Below are 23323 nucleotides of genomic sequence, written 5' to 3' on the forward strand. Positions count from 1 at the left end.
TTCCATTATAGTGAGGTAGATATTAGTCTCTACCCTATCTGCCTTAACACTGCCAAGTAGCTCAAATCCAAAAATAAATACCATTAGATTTTTAAAATATGTTTTGTAAACTCAAAAGAGAATCCTTTATGAACCATTGTCTGCAATTAATATATTTCTAATTAATAAACTATTCTAACTCTTGAGTCTACTGAACTCATTTCCGCTAAGTCTATTATAAAAAGATTGTTTTTGGTACTCTTTTAAACAAATGAATCGTAACCATTGAGAAGTTTTGAACAGTAATTTACAACTATGTATCACACAAGTGATTCTAGTCATATTCCAATCGGTACTGTTATTATCAGTTTTCAATGAGCGTAACTAGCATTTTGTTGACTTGCTAACTGGCTAATATGTACATAATTGCCTCAGAAAATCATATCTTTTACATAAATCATTTTAAATTCAGCCTTATAACAAGAGGTATGCATCTACTGTAAATGGTTGAAAAGGCTGTATTATATATAGTTCCAAGATGACAGAGAAACATTCATAATTGATTTTAATATTATAACATCGAATTTATTAACCTGTTTCGAATCTTTGGATTTTAATGAATAGCCAGGCCAATCATACTTGTGGTCAGGTTTCAGAAACTACTCATGGTTTATTTAAGTAAACTTCAATAAACCTAATATGTTGTCTTAAGTCTAGATTTTTCTGAAAGACTTTTATTCTGTAGTTTTATTGTATAAGCTACTGAGATTTTGTTATTATGTCAGGTACCTGTGGAAGTGTTCTTGAATTGCCAAAATAGTTAAGTTGAACAAATAAAATCTAACAAATCGATTAAGATCAGATAGCATTCAGAAGTTCCCATCATAGTTTGGAAAGTTTTAGCCAAATAAGCCCACAACCATAATAGGTATCTGAATTAAGGTATTGAAATTTCGCGGTGACGGTCATAACATCCAGGTAGTGTTTAAGTTGAATAGTTTACGTCTAACTTTCATAGACTGTTCAAAATGACCTAGAAGTTTTAGTCGTTTCTAACCTTTAACAGTAATGAAAAAAGGAAGAATTTAAGCAACAAAAAGAACATTCCGAAGTAAATACTACTTTTATGTGATGGATGGACATTTTTAGATTGGCTTTGCTTTTCCTCGCTTAAAGAAGCCCATTTATATGGATCAAATTTACTCTTTTCCACGAACTTCTGTACAGTCTTAAGTAGTTTTTTAAATAAATCTCAATAATTATTTCAATATCTTCGTCAATACCGTAGACGTAGTGGTGAACAGATCAAATTTCTCTGCATTACTCTAACTATAATAGTTCAGATACTTCTGCCACATATCAGGGAAGCTGCTCTGTTTACTTGGTTCCTATTATCCAGTCCAGTGGGTGAAATGGCTCAGAATCGATCACCATGGCGTAGGTGTACACACTCTATGTCTTCTCTTAAACTATGAGATTAAAATCGCTTCTTTCTACGAACTAATTCTTTCTTCCTGTATTATGTCCTTATACACAATCTTTCTTTTATATATTACCACCACTGAATTAACTATTTCTATGAATTTGATATTCATCTTGTTGTGCTAATGCGATATGGCAACTTGGACCGATACATATATGTGCCTGGTCCTACGTTGTAGCTGACTGACTGACAATTTACAACCACATCAACGAATTTCTTTTGTATCATATAAATGGGAATTAAAATCCCCCTATTTTTGAAATTTAGTTTGACAACCGAAATTAAGATAAAATATATTATTCATCGAGATGTCCTAGAATCTCCTAATCAGTTTCTATATATCTATACGAAATAATATTTCACGATAATGTGTCGTCATATTTTCCCTATTATAACTACTTCTCAAAAGGCGTAAACGCCTTATATCCAACTATTGTATTAGTGGACGGGAACGCAAGTGGATAAAACTAATTTACTGTTTAGTGCAAAATCACACAATTAGTTAGTAAAATATAAAAATCATATATTAAGAACATGATTTGCACATGTTCGTTACTTTGTGCTTTACATACTCTATTATTCCTCTAATTATGTTGTTATTTCGATTAATGTCAGATTTCCTACCTGTTTTCTTCATTGCAATCTTCTTCTGCCAGGTAACCTGTATTCGATCAATGCTACATACTACTTATATGTGTCAACATAAGCAGCATACACAACACTGGTACTAACCGATAGTACATAAGAAATAAAAACCATTTCATGCCCTTATAATCTCTGAAGTCCATACATCTGTTCTTAGATCAGCAATCAATGCCAAAATATAATTTTAGACTAGGATTGGGGAAATTGTATCTCTACAATAAGTTATTATAATGGCATATGTTTATTTAATACATCTCAAATAGCAGTATACAACAATGTACAGTATAATGTGGATAATGATTAGACGTCAATGTACTTTTTACCAACAATGTTGTCTAGTATGATAGCCAATGTCTTATTAATCTAACTGGCTTAAAAAGATATGTCATTAGAATCACATTCCTGTTAGTAGTAGCAGTACAAACATTCACGTCGTTTCAAAGCTAAGCTTGAAAATAATTTTATTTTTCACTTAGATTAGTCATCATAGTCAGTAACTAGTTTTCTATTCACCTTAAAAATAACTAACTTTTTACCATTATAGGGTTGTGGAGATAACTAACTTTTTGATTAAGATCATGAACCGATTGATGTTCGACCATCATTGAAAACCGTTGGATGCCGGCTCAGTGATCTAGAGGTTAGGCGTTCTTGCGCGAGATTGAAGGTCCTGGGTTCGATTCCCGCGAGGATGCACACTGCTGAGGAGTTTCACAATAGGACGAAATGGCCGTCCAGTGCTTCCAGGTTTTGAATGATGGTCTAACATCAATCGGTTCATGATCTCAATCAAAAGCTAATTCTTCGTAAGAATAAGTTAACTTTTTAAAACTATTTTTCAAAGTCGATGAATCGATATGCAATAAAGTATAAACTGTTGTTGTTGTTATATTTTAAGGAAAAGTTGACCTATTAAACTATTCAATAGTATTCTTTTTCATTCATTTGAATAACTGAACATGTTTACTACTGTTCATTTAATCTAATGTTTAGTTAAAAGTACATAATTACAATAGCTACTTATTCTATCCCATATAAAATTGATTGTACTTGCAACAATATGATTATGTACTAACTAAGAATTCCCGAAATGGTGCAAGTTAAGGCAGGTAGAACTAGATAAGGGCACAAACCAATGTATTATATAAGGAATTTGTAATCAAATGGAATCAAGTAATTAAAAGAATCATTAGTTCGTACAAATACCACAATTAAACACATTAATGTGAAAGAAAAAGGGCAACTATTTTATTTAGGAACAATAAATTATTCGTCTACAGAATGAATCTTTGGAAAATCCAATTTGAATGAAGATAATACTATCGTTTATTTGGCATTAGGTTAACCACACACACACAGTTTTTCTTTACATTTGTTCTAATAGAATAAGTTTAACAAATAAAAGATTAAATCCAATGCTACTTGCAAATATTTGTAAGTAGGACATAAATGTAAACTAACTCACTTTGTCTGTTTATGCTGTTTCAGTTTTCGACTATACATTTACCTGTTTTTTTTCTTACATAACAATACTTACGCACATGATGTAATAATATGATAGTTTATTTAGACAGATGAAGAATTTACAGTAAAACTATAAAAAGCCCTGGTACGGCCAAGCGTGGGGAAAGTCAGCTCTTCCTCTCCTAATGCTCTCACATGACCACGCGTATACAGCCATTGCCAGGGAAGTCCTACTCACTGCCTTCTCCTACCAGAGGTGTTTTTTTACGAGATTGAGGGGACGACAAGCAAATTCCCGGCACTCTAAACGGATTGGTGGACACGGAGAGCGCATCTAGGGGAGTTGGAGAACCCTCATTCCAAACAAATGGTGCACATGAGTTCCAGTATCCTGAGGAAACAAATGGTGTATGAACCAAATGTCAATCACCGGCTACCAAGGGTCGGCACCTACCGACGTTGCTCCACTACCTTGTGGATTGGACCCTCAGGTCAAACGCTCGGGGTGTGGCCCCATATGGGTACCACCTGCTTTTGTTTGGGTACCCGGGCAGTAGCACCCCAGCCCTCACACAAATCGAATAATTTATTTGGCGCCTCCTTGTACCAATGTTTCTGTTTAAATAAATAAATAAAGCTTAAACATATTCAAACAGGTATTTGTAAACAGAAAATCCTGAATAGCAGTTATCGTTTCAACCCTGAAAGTTATACTTTCAATTCAAAGTAACTTATGGAGTATGAACCCATATAGTACATAAAATAATACAACAAATGATCACTTCTGAGTTTGAATATATTTGATTAGCTGGTAAATGATTTATTTACGATACGAAACATTAAGTGCTTTGAGAAGGAATAGCGTTTTTAAACACTCAACTTGATTATTTCGAGAATACTGATGTTTCTTTTTTGATGCTCAATCTTTTGTATTAAACAATTGAGTATTTATTAACATCATAATCTTGAGTAGTTTTTCAAAAACAGTAGTACACCTGGAGAAAGTTAACTGAAGTACAGTTGATCTTTTTTAATAAAAATCAGTTTTATTCTTGAACACTGAAGTCAAGGAAGATACAACAGCCAAGATATTAAACAAATTATAAATGTCCTTGAGAAAAACGTTTTATTCAGCAGAGCTCTGAACTATTTTCTTCAGCAAAAACCCAATCACAGAAATGTCAAGGATAAATTGGTGCTTCGGACCACCTCAGTGTACATTTATTATTATTCATGTCAAGCGGGCTATATTGAACGTTTTTATTTTATTTTATTTGAACACATAAATATTGGTACAAGAGGGCAACAAATATATATGCGCCATACAAAACAATGAGAATTCGGAGAGAAAAAAAGAACAATAACGAATAGATTAGTGTAAGGTAGTGTAATAATAATAATAATAATAATAATAATAATAAATAATAATAATAATAATAATAATAATAATAATAATGGGGGAAACGAGAAGATACAACCAGAAGAAATCTTTCAGTTAAGGAAGATACAACCTTTTTTTAATGAAGAGAGAGTAAAAGAAGGTTACAGCAGGATCGCCACTGGCTTCTATTCTGAGCCATATCTGATAACGTCTCTAGCCACTGTGTTGCACCATCTCTCGGACCCCAACCAGGAGTCGTGAAGGACCGACAGAAGCCAGTCCTTTGCAGCTTTCTTTCATACCACGACACCATATCATATACTGACCACCTCTCCGCTTTCTCCAACCTGTCCTAGAGTCGGCAAATCATGCACGACGTGGAATTCTCTGGGACGACATTCGGAGAACATGTCCAAGCCACCGAAGTCGGTGTTTCAAGATGGTGACACCAATTTAATTATCGTCTCTGCACCCGAACACGCGATGCCTAACTTCTGCATTACTAACATGGTGTTGCCACTGGATGTCAGCAATCCTTCGGAGACAGCGGTGATCGAACACAGAGTGGTCCAACGTCCTCAACTCGGAGAGGATGTTGAACATCCAAAGCGTGGACTTGGTAAGCTAATATCTGAGCATGACTTCATATGGCTATCTAAAGGGGAATAAGGATCAATTAACAGCTCAGTCCCTGAACACATAGTACACTCGGATCAAACCTCACTACGTGAATCGTAGTTCATAATGAAGAGAAGTAGAAAGAACCGACTCAAAAATGTTTGGATGAGGAATTAGTGCACATAGCAGGCTGTAGCAACTCATCATCTCAAACTCGAACTCTGTATACACAAGTCATTCCTAACCCCTTATTCCCCCAGTCTTAAAAAGCCTTTGAATTTTACAAATCTTAAGTGCTGATTATTGTTATTATCTTATTCTTCACCATCTTCCCTTTATAAAGGAAATGGTTATCCTTAACTTTCATTCTACAGATCATTACATCTTATTACTTCGAAAACGACTACGTAAGCTCTTGGTGATTTTCGATTACTTTGCTGAATGATCCAACCCCGTTTTATCCTTCCATTTTTGAATGATCAAATTCAATGCATGACAATATTGTCAACTCAGTGGTAACGTCTCTGACTGTGAAGCTGGGTGACACGAGATCGAATCCGCCAGGGAGCACCAGTTCCCCCAAGATTACAGGTGCACCTTGCTGACGAGTGCCAAGTAGCACGAAACCCGGGTCCAGGGTTTCCTGTTGACTACCTCCAACCACCATCTAAATCTCAATACGTAGTGCCCGCAGTGTCGAGTCACCTAGACTGGTGGCCACATTGCAACATGATCGATAGCATTCGATCTGCACTAATAAGGACTAGACAAGCATGAAATTGATCACCACCCAGTGATCAATCAATTGTGATTGTCAACACCACTTCATCTTTATTGACTTCCACCTGGAAAGGTTCGACAACTCTTGATAATTACGTGGAACTCCTCTATTTTATTATAGACTTTTACATGCAAAAATTACTTATGAAGACGACTGTATAGCTTCAGATAATGATATCATCGAAAAGAAAATTCTCTCCGCTCGAATATTTTCATTCTTTTAAAAAAGTGTTGTTGCAGGTTTACAGTTAATACTGATAAATTTAATTTTAACTAAGGTCATTTCACATACCAAACAGTTGGTAGTGATGCGATTTCGTAAATCTATGAACTAGTCAAAACATTAAATCGTCTCAAGACTAATTTATTCATGTCAATTGGGGTTAGCTTTTAATTCACCGAGTACAAAGAGGATGCAAAATATAGCTACAGGTATGCTATCTTTCATTTATATATTAATACCATTGAAGTAACTACTCCTATGAATTTAGTGTTCACCTTGTTGTGTTAATGAGGTGTGGCAACTTGGACCGATGCATATATGTGCCTGGTCCTACGTTGTAACTGACTGATATCCAGTGAAATTGACTGACAAGAGTCATTCGACCAAAATAAACGGTGTGTTCATCAAATTACCAGGTAAACAAAAGTCTTCCAAAGATAGTAAGCTTTTGTCTCTGGAATAGCTAAAGCCTTTGACATACATTTAGAAAAGCCAAAATTATGTATACAAAACAAGCTCATTCGGCCTTTTCTTCTATCATGATTTTAGTTCTTGTTTTCATGTCCTTTTTAGTTATAGTTCATTTTAATTCAAAAACTTATCACTTTCAGTAACTTTTACTCACAATTCTTTATCTTTATTTAACCTTTTGATAAAAATTAGAATTATGTTATTAATCCAGCATCAAGAGAAGTGTTACGACACTCGAAAATATAATCCCTCTCAAACAGAGTAACGGGAGTAGAATAGTTTTTCTGGATTTGGTATGTTAACGGATAGATTGTATAAACATTCAAAGTATTCCGCACAACGCTTAAGTGCTTTAATTAATGTATTATCAGCCTAGAATTGTTTCATTGGAAGAGAGTTTTAATCGGTTTGTAAGATTTGGATTAGCTATCGGAAGTTACCAGATACGGTTGCTGTAACTAACTGGCTAGTTTAACTTAACCACAACGTTTCATAAACCGCCAAAATGCGAAATAAGTTAAGCATATAGTAGAATATTATCCAGGTCGAAATAGGTGCTCCAAAAGCAGTAACAGTCCCGAACAAACGCTTCCTATCGATATCTATTTAAAGTAGGAACTATCAGAGTCTAGCCTGATGTTTTATAGAAGGGATGAGAAGTAGCATACTGGAAACAGGTGACACAAGTTAATATTAGCTAACAACGAACTATGATGTGAATAACGATCTCAGTTATCACACTTAGAACAGATATGAAACCATTCGAACCGAAAGTCAGTTGTCTACAAGAGAAAAATCCATTTTGGTATAAATGACCATGCTCTGTACTCTACGCTGACATAACTCCCTAATGGAAGATCTAGAAGGGGTTAGAAGACAGTTACCAATAACCCATCTATGGAAAAGCTAAAAAAAGAGATAAGAACAGAGGTGACTACGATGGTACCTCACCATAAGCTGACATAATCAGTAAAACTTTATTACAGTCTTCTGTTAATTTGCATAACTTTTTAAGCAAACATTAAGCTGAGAGCAATTTAAGAGATAAGGGATGTATAATCAAACGGCATGAAATCAAAGGATATGGTTAGTGCAAATTACCCTTGGAGACCTCAGAGTCTAACGGAAGGGTATACCTCTAGCTAATACACCAAAAAAACCACCAAGTTATATCGAGGTCACGTTTCTCTAGTACCTTTCATAAAAGTTAGTAATCTTTAACCGACCCTTTTCAAAATAACCGTTACAAGTTAAACCACTAATGTATCCCAATTCGGGTTGAGGTCACTAGACACAAAGTCATGTGACGTTTCTCAGTGTGAAAGTGAGCTCGAAAACAATTAATTATTAGTCCTGGAAAGTGAGCTCCAAATGCTCTAACATGGCCACGCGTATACAGCCACTGCCACACAAGTCCTACTCACTGCTTTCCAGTGGCGGGGGGTGTTTCTTACGAAATTGAGAGGATAAAAAACATTTGTCCGGCGCTCTAACTGGGTTGGTTGGAAAACCTTCATTCCAAACCAGTCGTGTACATGGGCTCCAGAATCTTGAGGGAACAAATGACGTATGAACCAATCGTTGGTGACCGGCTACCATGGGACTACATCTAAAGTTGCTCTACTACCTTGTGGATCAGACCTTTAGGTCGAAGGCTCCGGATGTGGCCCCCTAGGAAAACCACCTGTTTAGGTTTGAGTACCGGGGTAGTATCATAGCCCGCACACAAATCAAGTGACTTGTGTGGCGCATGAGCATTCGATGCCCCTTTGTACCAATATTTATGTTATCAAATAAAATAAATAAACTTAAAAAGTGGATATTTTTAGTTAACCGTACTGACCAGCAGCCCCAACATTGTGGAACATTGAAGTTTGTGAATTTGATATTAACTCGATAGAATTTATTCCAAACTTTCCTTGGATTTAAAGAATAAAGGATTCAGACAGTAAAGAATAATTTGCGTAAAAACAGAAGTTGACTAATAACTGATGAACTTAAAAGTTTTGGAAATTTGTAAATGAGAACGCTAATATTTCAATTTGCTTTGCTTTACTTTGAAATAACGACGACAGAAGACTACTAAAAGAATACGTTTATATTGATAAGAGCTGATAGTACTGGTGATTAGCTTCTATCAACCAAGGAACGATCGTAAAATCATACATTCCCCGATAGACTTTATGGAAACAAATAATGAGTTCAAAATATAGTGGTGTATATCGACTACAATGAACTTTCCATAATATCAACGTTTCTATGCAAATAATAATAAGTCGCTTGCAAAATAATTACCACTGAAGGTCTACAACATCACTTTTTAAGCCAATACAACAATATTAAGAATAACATTTAGATAGTGAGTCGTTTTTTATACATTTAATTCTTTATCAACAGAATTCTGTCGAGTTTTATTCAACTTGCGCGTTTTTTGACTACGTATATGACGTTGAGTTACATTGTGTTGATGCAATTGTTTATTTGATTCATACGCTTGTAACATTGAGCTATTATCTGTGCACTTGAAGAATAATTCCAAAAGTTCTGTTCGGGGACTTGGAACTGAAGATCATTAAACAAAAAGAAAACAAGTGATTTCTCATATTGCAGCGACAAAGACGAAGGCAGAAGTGAATAATCATTGATTGTCACATTTATTTTCATATCTTAATAATCATCAGTTAGCCGGAATGTACTTCATTATCACTATTTTTTATACAATACTTTGTACATTTTGAATTCTAATTAGCTGGCAAAATTTATTAAGCTTTCTGAACCTCTGTCGAGATTTTACCAAACACGAACAACATACCACAACCTATGAGACGTTTAGGATAAGTGAAGTGAATAATGAACTCAATTTCTTTACGCCCCAGTATTAAAATTACCTGATAGGATTACTGTGAACTTGGTGCTATACTCACACCAGCAAGACCACGAGAAGTTTTAGTCAAGTCTGCAGGTACACGAAGGGCAAATCATAATGGTTCTTCATACTAGCCACGTCTTTTTATGGGCACTTCCTTACGATCGACTGCAGCGTCTCATAAAACTGATCTTTATCGTCCTCATTACTATCATTGGTGGGTGCATAACACTGGATATCATTCGCTGTGATTCCCTCTTTCTTTGTTTTTAAGGATGCTTTGATGATCCTGGCTCCGTGACATCTCATTCCATAAGTGCTTTTCGTGCTTATTTGGACAACATCGAACAACTTCCTATGTGTGAGGAGCATTTTCTTCTTCGTGACCAGAGTACAACAGCATCTCTCCAGGATCTAGCCTTTTCTGTCTAGCTTGGGTTCAATGGGATTCTCTGACTTCGAATATTGTTAAGTTGTACCTCCTCATTCTTGTAGCCATTTGGCTGGTCCTCCCAGTCTTCCACAATATCCGGATATTCCACATACCAAGGTTAATTGTTGTTCTGGTTGTCAGAAAGGGAATCGGTTTCGTGATTTCTGAAGAATCTCGGCTTTCATCATAAGGGATCAGGATTCTTATGAATGAAGTTCTTTCAACTCCCAGAGCAGATTGTAAATGGTTCAAATTGTTTATTCTGTTTATCCAGGCAAGGCTGTTTTCTATGGGATAGGGTTGTTAACCTCATACCCAACTCTTTTTCTTTATCCAATCATGGGACCGGCTTTAAACCAAGAAGGGCTACAGGCGGAGTTTATGATTATCTAACCCATTACAATCTGTTTCACGAGCAAAATTATGGTAGTTTATCGGTCAAGCGTATTTAAGATGCACTAATTATGTAAGGAAAACAGACATGGTTTATACAGTACATATAAAACCTAAAACCACCTACCTGGAACTTGTAGAAGAAAGCTGTTTGATATACAATCAACAATTTGAGGCTATTTAATGAAAAGAATAAAATTTTATCATTTAGATCTCTCTTGAAATTACATATAATAGGCAGTAAAAATAATACCTTAACTATGAAGCAAAACAACTTTGTCCCCAAATGCCCTGGTATAGCCGAGAGTGGGGTGGGCCCGCCCTCCCGCTCAAAATGCTCACACACGGCCACGCGTATACAGCCTCTGCCAGGGAAGTCCTACTCACGGAATTCTCGTGGCCAGGGTGTTGTTTACGAAATTGAGAGGACGAAAAGCGAATGTCCGGCGCTTTAACAGGATTCCAAACCAATGGCGCACATGGGCTCAAGTATCCTGCGGGGACAAATGACGTATGAACCAATCGTTGGTCACCGGCTACCATGGGACTGCATCTCCTCACGATGCTCCACTGCCTTGTGGGTCAGGCCTTTAGGTCAAAGGCCCGGGGTGTGGCCCCGTAAGAAAACCACCTGCTTCGGTCTGGGCACCCGGGCAGTATCACAGCCCTCACACAAATCTAATGATTTATGTGGCGCATATCTACTTGGTGCCTTCTTGTACCAATGTTTATGTGTTTAAATAAATAAATAATAAAAATAAAACAACTTTAGTGAAAATGAGTAGACATACAGATCCACGTTCTGCAATAATTAAATTCAGTCTGGACTAATCATTTTCAACTGAATTTTTAGACTAAAACTATGCAGTGGAAGACTGTCAATAAAATAATTGAATTTAATTTATTTTGCTATGATTGCTATTTGGCTTTATTGAGGGGAAAAACAACTATAGTGTTGTCATCAGTCAATCACTTATTGATCAGCATTATATATACCACTTCAACAACCAAAACATCTTCATAACAAACCCCAAACCCTGCAGCATAATGAATCTATTGTACAAATCCTATCGCACTAAGAGTTATTTCATACAGTGAAATGAAATATGTGATTATGGACTTAATATTCATAATTACACGACATTTTGATACGGTTTAAAATTGTGCTCATTAGTGACTGTGTGGAAAACAAATTCTTTCCTGTTGCTTTTTACACTAAACCGTTGTTTTAATACGATTTTCACTTCTTTTCCTCTTCTATGATACATACTTCATCTTGCTCTAAACAAAGTTTTTTTCCTAGTATTTATTGCATTCTTTTAATTAAATAGGAAAATATTATTTAACACTTACAACATCCCATTTGACAGAGCAAGATGGTTGGCAAGTATTGTATTGAATAATCAATTTCCAAGAGTAGAGACAAACACTAGTCACAGTAGAACACAGTCCAATAATACGATTATCATTTGAACATAGAGCTATATCCGTAAATGGCATTTTATCCTCTGTGGAAGTAAAAGCTTTCGATCCCCAAGAGACAACTTCATCTTCATTTATATGAATATGAAACGCCATCAGTACTGGGTTGCTGTAAATAAATTTTTTACGGGAAGTGAAGTGAAAATAGATTATGTTACTAGCAGTATATTTGTAATAGCATCAAAGTCCCCACCAACTTAAAGACAGACAGACACCACAAACAAAAAGCCTAGGAAAAATGTACGTGGGGCAAGTTATTATACTACGCTAGCACGACGGATTGAAAATAATAAAAGAAATCTAAATAATATAATTCCAATGATAAAAAGAGGCTAAATTTCGAGAATATGATTTGAAAAGAGATTGAAAAAGTGTATATATAAAGGAATACTGGAATTCAAAAGTTCAAAAAGGATAGAAAGTAAATACGTCGTGAACTATTCTGAGACATATATCAGTTCCCAATAATTGATTACAAATATCACGTGGACCACAATCAGATAGTCTGAATCTACCAATATGGCTCAAACCAAAGACCTTTTACCTTGGAAGACTGTGTTGCACAGCCATAACGTAATGGAGAGCAGACTGTTGCGCACAATATATACCCCCTTTGACTGTCAGGAGGGCATGCCACCTATGCCATAAGTGACACAAGTTGGCAAAGGCTAACTGCACTTCATGAATATTTGACGACATTTTACTACACATTGACCCTACAAGATTTATGAGACTTTTAAAATAAGTTAAATGATCAGTACACTCAACTACTTTAATTTCTATCATTGGTTCAGGCGTTAAAGCAAACCAGTTGTGGAGGAACATTTCACCTTCAGAAGGAGATCTGCACATAACAAATGTTTGTAATGCTGTTCATTTCGATCAAAAGAATGCATTTTGTCAGCATCACCAAATAGGGCTATTTCATTTACATATTCCAACTCGATAAGCAAACCTCCCGGTATGAGATTGCTTCTATGAAAAGTTAGTGGGAGAAAGTGTTATTTCTAGGATAACATTGATGAAAAGATGGATAAAAATAAGGATAGTGATGACTTTGGCGAAAGGCACCTGATTATAACAGTTCGATCAAACTGAACCAATAATGTCTGAGTCCCAACATTTAAAACTATATATCAGTAGTCTTAGAAATTAGTGTCATGTGCTTGAAGGCAACCAACATAATAGAGTTAAATTGTTGGTTTTCATTCTTAATATGGTGCGATTACAATAAGGAAAGTTATACCATCTGTTTCAAACCTGTTTTTAACGAATGATTAATCTAATAAATGAGTCATGGTAAACACCTCACTGTTAATAATTTCAGTACAGTCGATAGCGTGACTTCGCTCTAGGATCTTAATAACATACCGCCTTTAATCCCTTTAAACGGAAAACTGAAAATACTCAATAAAAGATTCCAATTTATTCAAAGTGATGGTTGTTTATTAAATTTGGTGAGGCAAGGAGCTGGTTACGTATGTTGATGTACAATTTCATACAAACGTGTATAACATAGAGTTTGTATACTTCGTAACAGTACAGAGAAAAGAAAAACTATGAAAACAAATAGCGACGGTAGCAGTTTAGAATGGGATGTGAATCACAAACTACAAAACGTCCAGGGTTTAATGATAAAATGAGTGGGGTTTTTTTATTATCACGCTTCATCTGTCGTATTTAATACCCTATACAGAAAATCTGGATCTTCTAGAGGTAAGATCAAGTCAAAACTTGTGAAACGCAGTAGCAACTTTGATCTGGACATTTTTCGACTTTACCCAACCTAACCCTAATCGGCCAGTATCGCACTTTAGAGTTGATGGTGACGCAACAAGGATTACTGGATAATATTCAGTCAAGAAGTGCACTTTTACCTTGAGTTCAATACTAATTCAGCATCCGCAAGTCTACTTTGTAAGTTTGGATCCCAACATAATTCGCCTTGCCTAGGAATTTGTTTCAAAAAACCAAAATTCCTTTCATCATGGACGGTAACATTGTAAAAGCTATTTAAACTTATTATAATACATGAGATTTCTGGTCGTTATACAGTTTACGGACAACTTGAAAGTGCAGTATTGTATAAGGTTTTGTGTTGGTATCTACCTTCTTTATAGACAGCCTAGCAGATAAGAAAAAAGCTAATAGAGATTGAAAGTTCAACTCACGATAAAAAACAACAAACGACAACATCTTTGATAAAATAAAACCTAGAAACAACAGCTTCCGACTTAAAATTGAACTGCGAATCCGTAGAAACTGAGAGAGATTGGAGTTCACTTTTTGAAACATAATACGATGACAGACAGTGACCCGACTCACAATTCCAAATACTTATATATCCATCCTAAATTAAGGAGAAAAATAGACAATGTAAGCCAACAAATATATAGACAGAAAAACCATGAGTTTTTACGCAATTACGTGTCAGTTCAAATTATTAGTATAGGGGTTGTGGAGATTGTTAAGTTTTTGATTGAGATCATGAACCGATTGATGTTAGACCACCACAATTGAAAACCTGGAAGCACTGGGTTCGAATCCCGCGAGCGGGATCGTGGATGCGCACTGCTGAGGAGTTCAAATTATCTCTGCATCGGTACGGATTATGTCTTGTTGGTGCCCCACTGCAACTAAATTTTCATATTACAAAATGATAAAGACAACTAGCTTAGATAGTTTAATATCGGCCACAGCTAGGTTTATGCATTTATTATTTATCATGATGTAGCTGATGTACATTCAACTTGAGCTAGTGATGTAAATTGAAAATATCAGAAGTGTCAAGGTTTTATTGATATATCGAAGTCTTTTTTAGGATTACCAGAGAAACACTAAACAAAGCCCTTCCGAACCACTTACTTTACACCAAATTCAACCTTTTCTAACCACGTTTCACCGGCAGAAAGCTCTAAATGGTCCAAGACACTAAATCCAAAATTTATAAGTGTGATAAGAAACACATTTGTTTTTAATTGTTCGAACCTATTAACATTGGTACGAAAGGGCACCAAAATATATATAAGTCACAAAGCAGTTTTAACTCTATTTGCGTGCGGGTTGCGATACTGCCCGAGTCCTCAAACCATAAAAGGGTGGTTTTTTAGAGGGCCACTCTACTAACTCCGTATCATCTAAAAGGGTTGGTTTAAATTAAGTGTTATGGAAATGAATTACAGTAGAAACCTGGTGAGTATAGAGAACCGGGAGCAATTTTTTTGAAGTTTCTGTGTAGCGTTGAACAACTGAGTTCCAGCTCCGGTCAGTCAGAACAACTTAGTATCCGGTGGACTACTTTTCATCTGGTATCAGACTAGATGCATTCGTAATATCTGTCAACTAATACAGCTTATGAAAAGCATAACTTCAAATATCATGAAACTGAGAGAATTAAAAAACACGATAAACAGGCTGAAATTCGATGAACGTAAACTAAGTTAAGATAGCTACATAATTCAAAGAACGACAATTATTGGAGATTGATGTATTTGATAAGTGGTCATTACTACGGCATATGCCCTTTGTTCGTAGATGGAATCATGTACATTAGGTTTTACAGGTTTTCCAGATTATTTTTTTGTACCGATTTCTAACAAAATGACTTTTTATTATCAGTGTGAAAAACCAGAGGAGCTTGAGGATAAAGTGGATTATGAATACGATCAAGACTAGGAATATTGCGGCTCCTCAAACTAGGATTTTAAAATTACTTTTTGATCTAACCATCATACTCGTACACTGAAGCCTCCAATTAAGACTACTTTGATATATTCGGAAAAATATTCAGGTTTTAGTTGGATCTGTCTGGTTTTTGGACTGTGACTAACGCTTTCAACCGTACACTAGGAATAACTTGGTAAAGTGATCACATGAAAGTATCAAACATGTTGATTAAGATAAGTAGTGAAAAGCATACCCTAATACACTAACATTGTGCAGCATCAAAAGTGAAAATTGTCTGCCAGTCCTAAACTACAACAAACATAAAATTTGGGCGCCTTGTCAGTGGGTTGATAGAATAACACAATGTGATGAGAATTACACTGACATAATCAGTAAAAATGCTTCGGAATTCCAATCTCAAGGATACATATTTTGAGATGATAAAAACCCTATTTACTTTCAGTGTAGTTACATATGTTGAAATATTATTCGGACCTCAATGGTCAGCTTATTTCTAAAAGCCTATGCATTTCAGAAACTCTAAGAACTATCTTGGTTGGTAAACTGACAAAAATAACCACATGATAAAAGATTCTGTGACAAAAGATGAGCGACAACTACCAGTCCCAATCCTTTGAAGAAACTATAGTAGTGAAAATGAAGAATTAGATCAATTAAAAGTAGCGAGCCTTCCAACTTACTCCTCCTGTTGAGATTAAATATCGAGTGTCGGGAATAAATCCAAGCTGAGAAACGAACCTGTTGTTTGTTTTTAAAAGTTAGTCCAACACACTCAACATACGATTTATGACCAAGACAAAATGATTGGATAACATAGGGTTCAGAAAATCGACTAATCCGTATCTTTTCATCACGATCACAAGACGCCAAGTACATTTCATCCTCCGAAATAGCCTAATAAACCGTAAGATGTACATAATAAGTTGTCATACAAAAGTGCAATATAAACGTCAGTATCAGTATCTAACTAGAAAAATGCATATAGACGGAAATTCTTATAAATGCGATGAATGAACTAAGATTATAATCAGGAACTTGAAGCATAAAATATCACTTGTCCGGAAAGTCAACAATTAAAAACCCATGTCATGTGAAGAATGAGAAACCGTAAATAACTGCTAAAAGCATTCCACGGAAGTTTCGTAACCAGTTGATACTCCTACTTAATTAAGTGTATTTGTTAGCCCTTATAAAGTATGAGCCACATTTTAGCAGATAAAGCCATATTTGACTGATAATTCACTATGTTTAGTACAAGTCTTACGAAGAAGATAAGCAAGAAATAAAGGATAAGGCTACTTCGGAGAAAAATGTCATATCGTCTCAGAAACATAATAATAATATTGAGACTTGGGTAGAATGAAAAACGAACAAACATACCGTTGTTATTCACAACATATGTTTTCAAAAATACTGGCTTTTCGAAAGATATCCCGATATCAGTTTAATGTGTGCACTCATTCATTTAGAGAGGCTACTGTGAATGGATTTTGTGTCCACACACTGGGCACCCTTGTCAGAATATGGATTATTATTTCATACATCCGAGGAATTCAACAGACTATATAATCGGACTGAAACAGACGAGCAGTCGCTCTCTCTGGGTGATTTTGCTTTGTTACCTATTTAGAAAGACAGAGTTCCGTATGAGTCAATGGGTCCAACTATATTACCCTGCTATTTTGTTTAGATTAATGTAGCATACTGAGTTCATTCTATGCTGAGTTAAACGCGGATTAAGACATCTGTAAGACAGAACTTTTTGGGAATATGGATACAATTAGAGGGTAGTAAGAAAAGGAAATAACGGTAACACATAAGTTGACTAGTCGCTTAGTGATTGTGGTAATCAGACTTCGGTCACTAAGTTTAGAATTCCAACTATTTTAATCTGTGAATCTAGAAAGCATCACAAGCTTTAATATCAACGTGTAGTTGAAAAGCAAAACAGGATAATTCATGAAGTTCCCAACCTGAAATTCAACAACACGACGACAACTAATAAGTTAGGATGACAGAAGAAGCACTTACCATGTGACTAAGTATTGAGAAATGTCCGCAAAGAAGAGTCAAATCTGTATCGTGAATGGGCTTCTCCGGACACAGAGTGAGTTTGAAAACATCTCCGGACTTGTCTCCAATAAGTAGTGCTTTTTCACTTGGAGAAAAAAAAAGACACGATACCTGTTTGCGCAGCTTCCTAAACAAATTTAAACGAATATGAGTGTCACCTACAATTGTGAAACCAATAACCAGTGGTCATTTTCATTAACATAAACAAACAGCCGCTTTAGGTTATCTGCAGCAGACAGGTATGAACCCTTCGAAGAAACCGTCAAGAGTGAGATAGTAGGAACTCGTCTGCCAAATTCTGAATCACTAAACCTAATTACTTGAGATACATAAGACGTACATCACAACATCAGGTAGAGAAGTCTCGTTAACAATACCATTTCTGTAAGTGATGCTTCAAAGTTTTTAAAAAGCAAACCTTAAATTCCAGCTTATGAATGAGTGTTTTAGAGATAAATAAACCTCTCTGCAGGCAGTAAGCATTTGTGCAGCGCTTCGAGTCTATGCTGAAAGTATGTTGAGTTGAAAAAGTGAGCAGAGTAGAGAGTAAATCTGGTAGAAAAGGAATGATATGGAAGGTTAGCAAATGATCTTGTAAGCGAATAGGATGCACTCGAATTCAACAGTGAAAGCAATCGATAACAAATGGCGATAGCACATGCACTACTACCAGTTGCATCGTCCATTGATGGAGGTTACTGAGCACTTGAAGGTCAAATTGTCACCAAACGATTGGTGCATCAACTCGACTGTCCGTATGGTTTTGCAGAAGCGGTCAAACCAAGGCAATTATGTGTAACACACGTTATCGGCGTTTGGTAAAGCTAGGTGGCCCGTGTTAATCCTGACAACGATGATCTCTCAGTTGATAAAACTTTCTTTTGAAAGAGTCCACAGATGGAGCTTCAATCACGTGTTGAGGTAACTAATTCAGTTCGTTGATGATTCGATGGGAAATTCGATAGTCAGCTGACAAGTAATTTGTCCTGGGCTTGTGAACTTTATTGAAGTGTCTTTGTAACTCCTCTGTTACGAAAGACAAGAAAAATTGGGGCATATCAGATGCAGATTTATCGTAATTAAATACCATCTGGTTCTTCTATATGACAATGGAAATAGGTCTAGTTTGTTTCTAAGAACAGGGGAATAAGATATATAGAGAATCAGTGTTTGTACGTCGGCTTTCAGGTCGGTACTCACACGTAAAGCAGAAATCTTCAAACGCTCCTGCCGTCGCTCCATTTGACCTTCTGGCTCGAGAAACGAACGAAGCCACTGGAATGCATGATGGTCTATGAATGTACGAAAAGTGCATCCTATGACGTAGTGGCAAAAATGCCGCAACAATTTCACTACAGCCGGCATCTCCCGGCATGTTGTAGAATATCCCGTTTCCCTTTAATCCAGCCGCTGACTAGCAGAAGCTATGACCCGCTCATAACCATCTTCTGCAATTTTAGACAGGACTGCTCTGATAGCTGACGAGTTAGCTTTCGCATCTAGTAAAACCTCACCCCGATTAACCGACGTATCCTGAAGAACTGGTATGAGCGGAGCAGTAAGCATGACTTCTAAGTGTTAACTGGCTGTTGGTACTCTGAAGTTCATAAAATGTGTCGTCCTTTATGAGTCAGGTGATGTTAAGCTGCTGCCAGAGATGCGACATCGTGTACAAAACATCTGCAGTAGGAAGCAAGTCTTAGAAAGCTGTAAGGTGTTTGTATGACCTAGTGATTTCTTTGTACTTGATGACTGCCCTATTTCAAATTCCAAAATCAATATGTTTCATTGTGATCAATTGGTTATATTTGGCAATAATTGAGTTATTTCGGGGATTCTTACTCAATATAATAGTTCAAATACTTCTAATCATCACACTGGTGTCTCGATCAAGCCTGTGATGGAATAGTTGGACATACATTCAAATTGGGCTGCCTTTGAGGACTATTTTGAAAGGTTTGAAATCCGGACTATGAACAATGAAGATATTGAGTTTGTGAATGTAACGGTTCATTTCCTCAAATTCATCGGCAAAAGTCCAGAGCTTGTAAAAAATTTTGGGATTCCCAGATAAGCCGATTTCACCTTCCTGTCAATGAACTACTACCAGACCATGTAAAGTATACAAATTTCAAATGCTGTAAAGGAGAAACATAACATAAAATAATTCGTCTGAACATCAAGAATTTCACTACATTACTACAACATCCCGATCCGTTGAGTAATTTAAATAATCAAGATAACCATTCATTAAGGAGTCGCAAATCGGATCACAAAGATCAGCATACGTTTGTTAAACATTTCTTCTGTGGCAGATTTCACTCATGTTATTCTTGTGTATTTCGTAATGCTAAATGTTTTCTATATGGTATGATTGGACAAATTCAGTCAGTATGCAAAACTATTGTTCATTTCGCTTCGAGTAATGGTAAACTTTGTAGCTCTGCTCCCATTAATTTGAGTGCTTCCAATGATAATTTATCTTCATCCACGACTTTGAAAAGCAGTATAGAGTCACATAACAGTCCACATTTAGATGAAACTCAGAATCATTGTTTCTATTCAATCAGATTCTTATCGAATTTCTCATGTTATTGTATCAGATATGGTTTGTCCTAATGGTTTAAATATTTTCAATGAAATTTCTTATACGTATGAGGAAAATATGTTGAATGAATGGAATCATGATTAAAAAGCTGACGCAGTTTTGTTAGCTGATGACTTTACTAATGATCCATTATTCTTCAATAAAATCCTTTATAAACTAGAAGAATATATTCCAGATTAGTCAAATTCTGATGTCATACCAAATGTTATTTGTCCTTAGAATGCATCTGTTTCTTGTGGGAAAATTTTTCAATGCGAAGCATTCGTACTAAATGAGCTCGACTTTGGTTTCAATTCGGATGGTTCTATAACAACTATTGTTTATCCTCATCATGAGGTCACCCCTAATGAATCCGCTAGTCAGTGTGACAAATATGTTCCGAATAAGTCGAATTCCAGTCACAACTCCGATGTTGTATCAGATGTTCTCACAATATATTGAAGATGACACAGGTATTCAGTGTTTGACAAGGCCTTTACCAGTAACACCTTCTAATATAATTCGTAACCACCAAGAGGAATCAAAATTCAGAGTCGAGGAGATCGGAAGAGTGTATTTGGCGATAACCAATATATCGGAATTCTCTGATCTAATCTGGTTAGCGATTGCGGTAGATGTTGGGCACGGCGTTACCACACGTGATCCGGTACTGATGCATGACCGAGCGCCTTCAGCTAGATGAGTCCACTAAAACATATGGTCAGCATCCAATGTCGAAAACTTACAGAGCTATTTATTTTGAGGATTTATTTACCGCTACAATATGTTGAGTAGAATCCCCAGTCGGTGGTATGATGAGTCACAAGACAACAAATTTTCCCGAATCAGTCAAAGAACCCGTTTGTTCAGATGTGAAGTTTGCACAGACAGAAAATTCAAACCTAGTTCAAAATTATTCTAATAAGCATGAGGCAGATGCATATTTCCCAATAGATTGTTTTGCGGGTGAATCAAGCCTAGATGAATCACATGTGTTAATTACACATATCGATGTAAATTTATTTGATAACTAGCGCAAACACCTTGTGCATTCTAACGTGAAAAGCAGGAGGAATATACATCATTTTTTTATGCATATCAACTTTACATGACGGAATGCCTCAAATTATATGTTAGTATGTGTCCTCAAATGCTCATAGATGATAATCGAAGTTTGAAATATGAGAAATAATATAAATTGTGAACGTCATGACATTGCGACATAAGGATCTCACAAGTATATAATATATTTATAATATCCCAATGAGTAGAAAAATTAGATGTTCTGACGTTTTGCGACTCAGTGTAAGCCACTTCTTGAGAGAATAAACAACCAAATCAAAATCAATTCAAGTTTTAACGGTACGACGGAACATATAATGCTCTACACAATGCTCATATATACCATCATATTACAAATATATTATTTACTTATAACAATCCACCCAATAAACAATTTATTCGAAGTCATCAAGCCAAAACTCGGTATTGATATCTATAAGGACCTTACATTATTTCTTGGGGGTGGTTAGTGTTGGAAAGTCTATGATTCAAATTCTAGATATCAGTGATTTCAGCGCATGACTGACATGTTGAACATATAAAATTCTAGTGACCAGGTGAGTCTGTAGTGACATTGGGCCCTAACCACACAATCCTCAAAGCTGAACACGAGATAACTGGGAAAATAGATGTTTAATATTTAACTCGGAGAAAAACACAACGATGGAGAAGGAGGGGAGAATGAATTGAATTGATCGGATGGCATGGCCTGACCTTGCAGGCGTGGTCAACCTTATGCGTTGCGACATAATCTTCTATTCATATTAAATATACTGTTCTGTCTCTAGCCTAAGATTATTCTCCATCATGTATTGGTGATTGTTACGATGCGATGAGTTGGTGTAGATAATGGTATGACTTACATGTAAGATCTTACAGATTAGGCAGTTACATCATGACAAATCCACAATTTTAGGATCAGGTCTACTAATATCATAGTAGACCATAATTCTACAAGTCAATTCTATTTGTTAATTCTAATATTAATCAGTATGTTCTAGGTCATACTGAATCTGTATCCAATACACAGGTTGAAAGATATATAATGAACCTAAAAAGATGTTTAACTGATTACTGAGGCTTATATTCCTACTAAAGCTGTGGCGGCTGTGTTGTTCGCATGATCTAATGATTCTTTTGTACCTGATGTGTGCCTGAGTTGGATTTCCAAATGCAATACGTTCCTTTGTGCTAACGTAGTTCTGTATAGCCTTATTTGTGTTGTTTCTAGATGCCTATACTCTAACGGGTAAAGGTTAAGGGATTGGCGGTGCTTTTCATAAGATTTGAATTTGAGTTCTCGGACAGATTTCGTGGCCCGCCGTTGGATACGCTCCAGTGTTCTTAACATTTTGGAGTGAGGGGATACTATGTTTCCGTACTCTAAATGGGGACGAATAAAACTGTTGAAGATTATGTGGAAAGTTGTTCCGTCAAACTAGCCGAAAATGCGCTTCAATGTTACCAGTGCATGGTTTGCTCGAAAGGCATTTTTGTCACAGTTAGCGTAAGACTACAAATAGTAGGGTATCAGGATTGCTAAATCTTCTCGAAGTTGACAGTATCATAATGGAATTGTGATAGAGAGAAATAATACTGAATCTTGCATGATCAACAAAATAGCAACAACCATTTGTACAAATAGGTCAATTGACAGCGTTTGACCTCGTGAATGTGGAGGATTATATGGCAATGA

At 36.0% G+C, this 23323-nt stretch overlaps 1 protein-coding gene across 2 annotated transcripts; it reads right to left on the reverse strand.

Annotated features, from left to right (window-relative positions):
• Positions 1 to 3015: 3015 nt before the first annotated feature.
• On the reverse strand, positions 3016 to 19457 carry WDR4_1 (WD repeat-containing protein 4). 2 transcript variants are annotated; one of them, XM_051215248.1, is made up of 11 exons: positions 19066 to 19457; positions 18397 to 18727; positions 18319 to 18360; positions 18141 to 18284; positions 17937 to 18105; positions 16687 to 16799; positions 16586 to 16643; positions 14390 to 14568; positions 12090 to 12327; positions 10864 to 10912; positions 3016 to 4816 (listed from the first exon to the last, which is right to left on the reverse strand). In XM_051215248.1, exons 2-11 carry the CDS (start codon positions 18459 to 18461, stop codon positions 4803 to 4805), a joined length of 1071 nt encoding a protein of 356 aa, XP_051068443.1. In that variant the 5' UTR covers positions 18462 to 18727; positions 19066 to 19457; the 3' UTR covers positions 3016 to 4802. The 2 variants fall into 2 exon arrangements, with proteins under 2 accessions (XP_051068443.1, XP_035585575.1); XM_035729742.2 differs by lacking the exon at positions 3016 to 4816 and adding an exon at positions 9294 to 9606.
• Positions 19458 to 23323: the final 3866 nt, after the last annotated feature.

Source organism: Schistosoma haematobium, chromosome 2 (assembly GCF_000699445.3).
Source record: "Schistosoma haematobium chromosome 2, whole genome shotgun sequence".
NCBI lineage: Eukaryota > Metazoa > Platyhelminthes > Trematoda > Strigeidida > Schistosomatidae > Schistosoma > Schistosoma haematobium.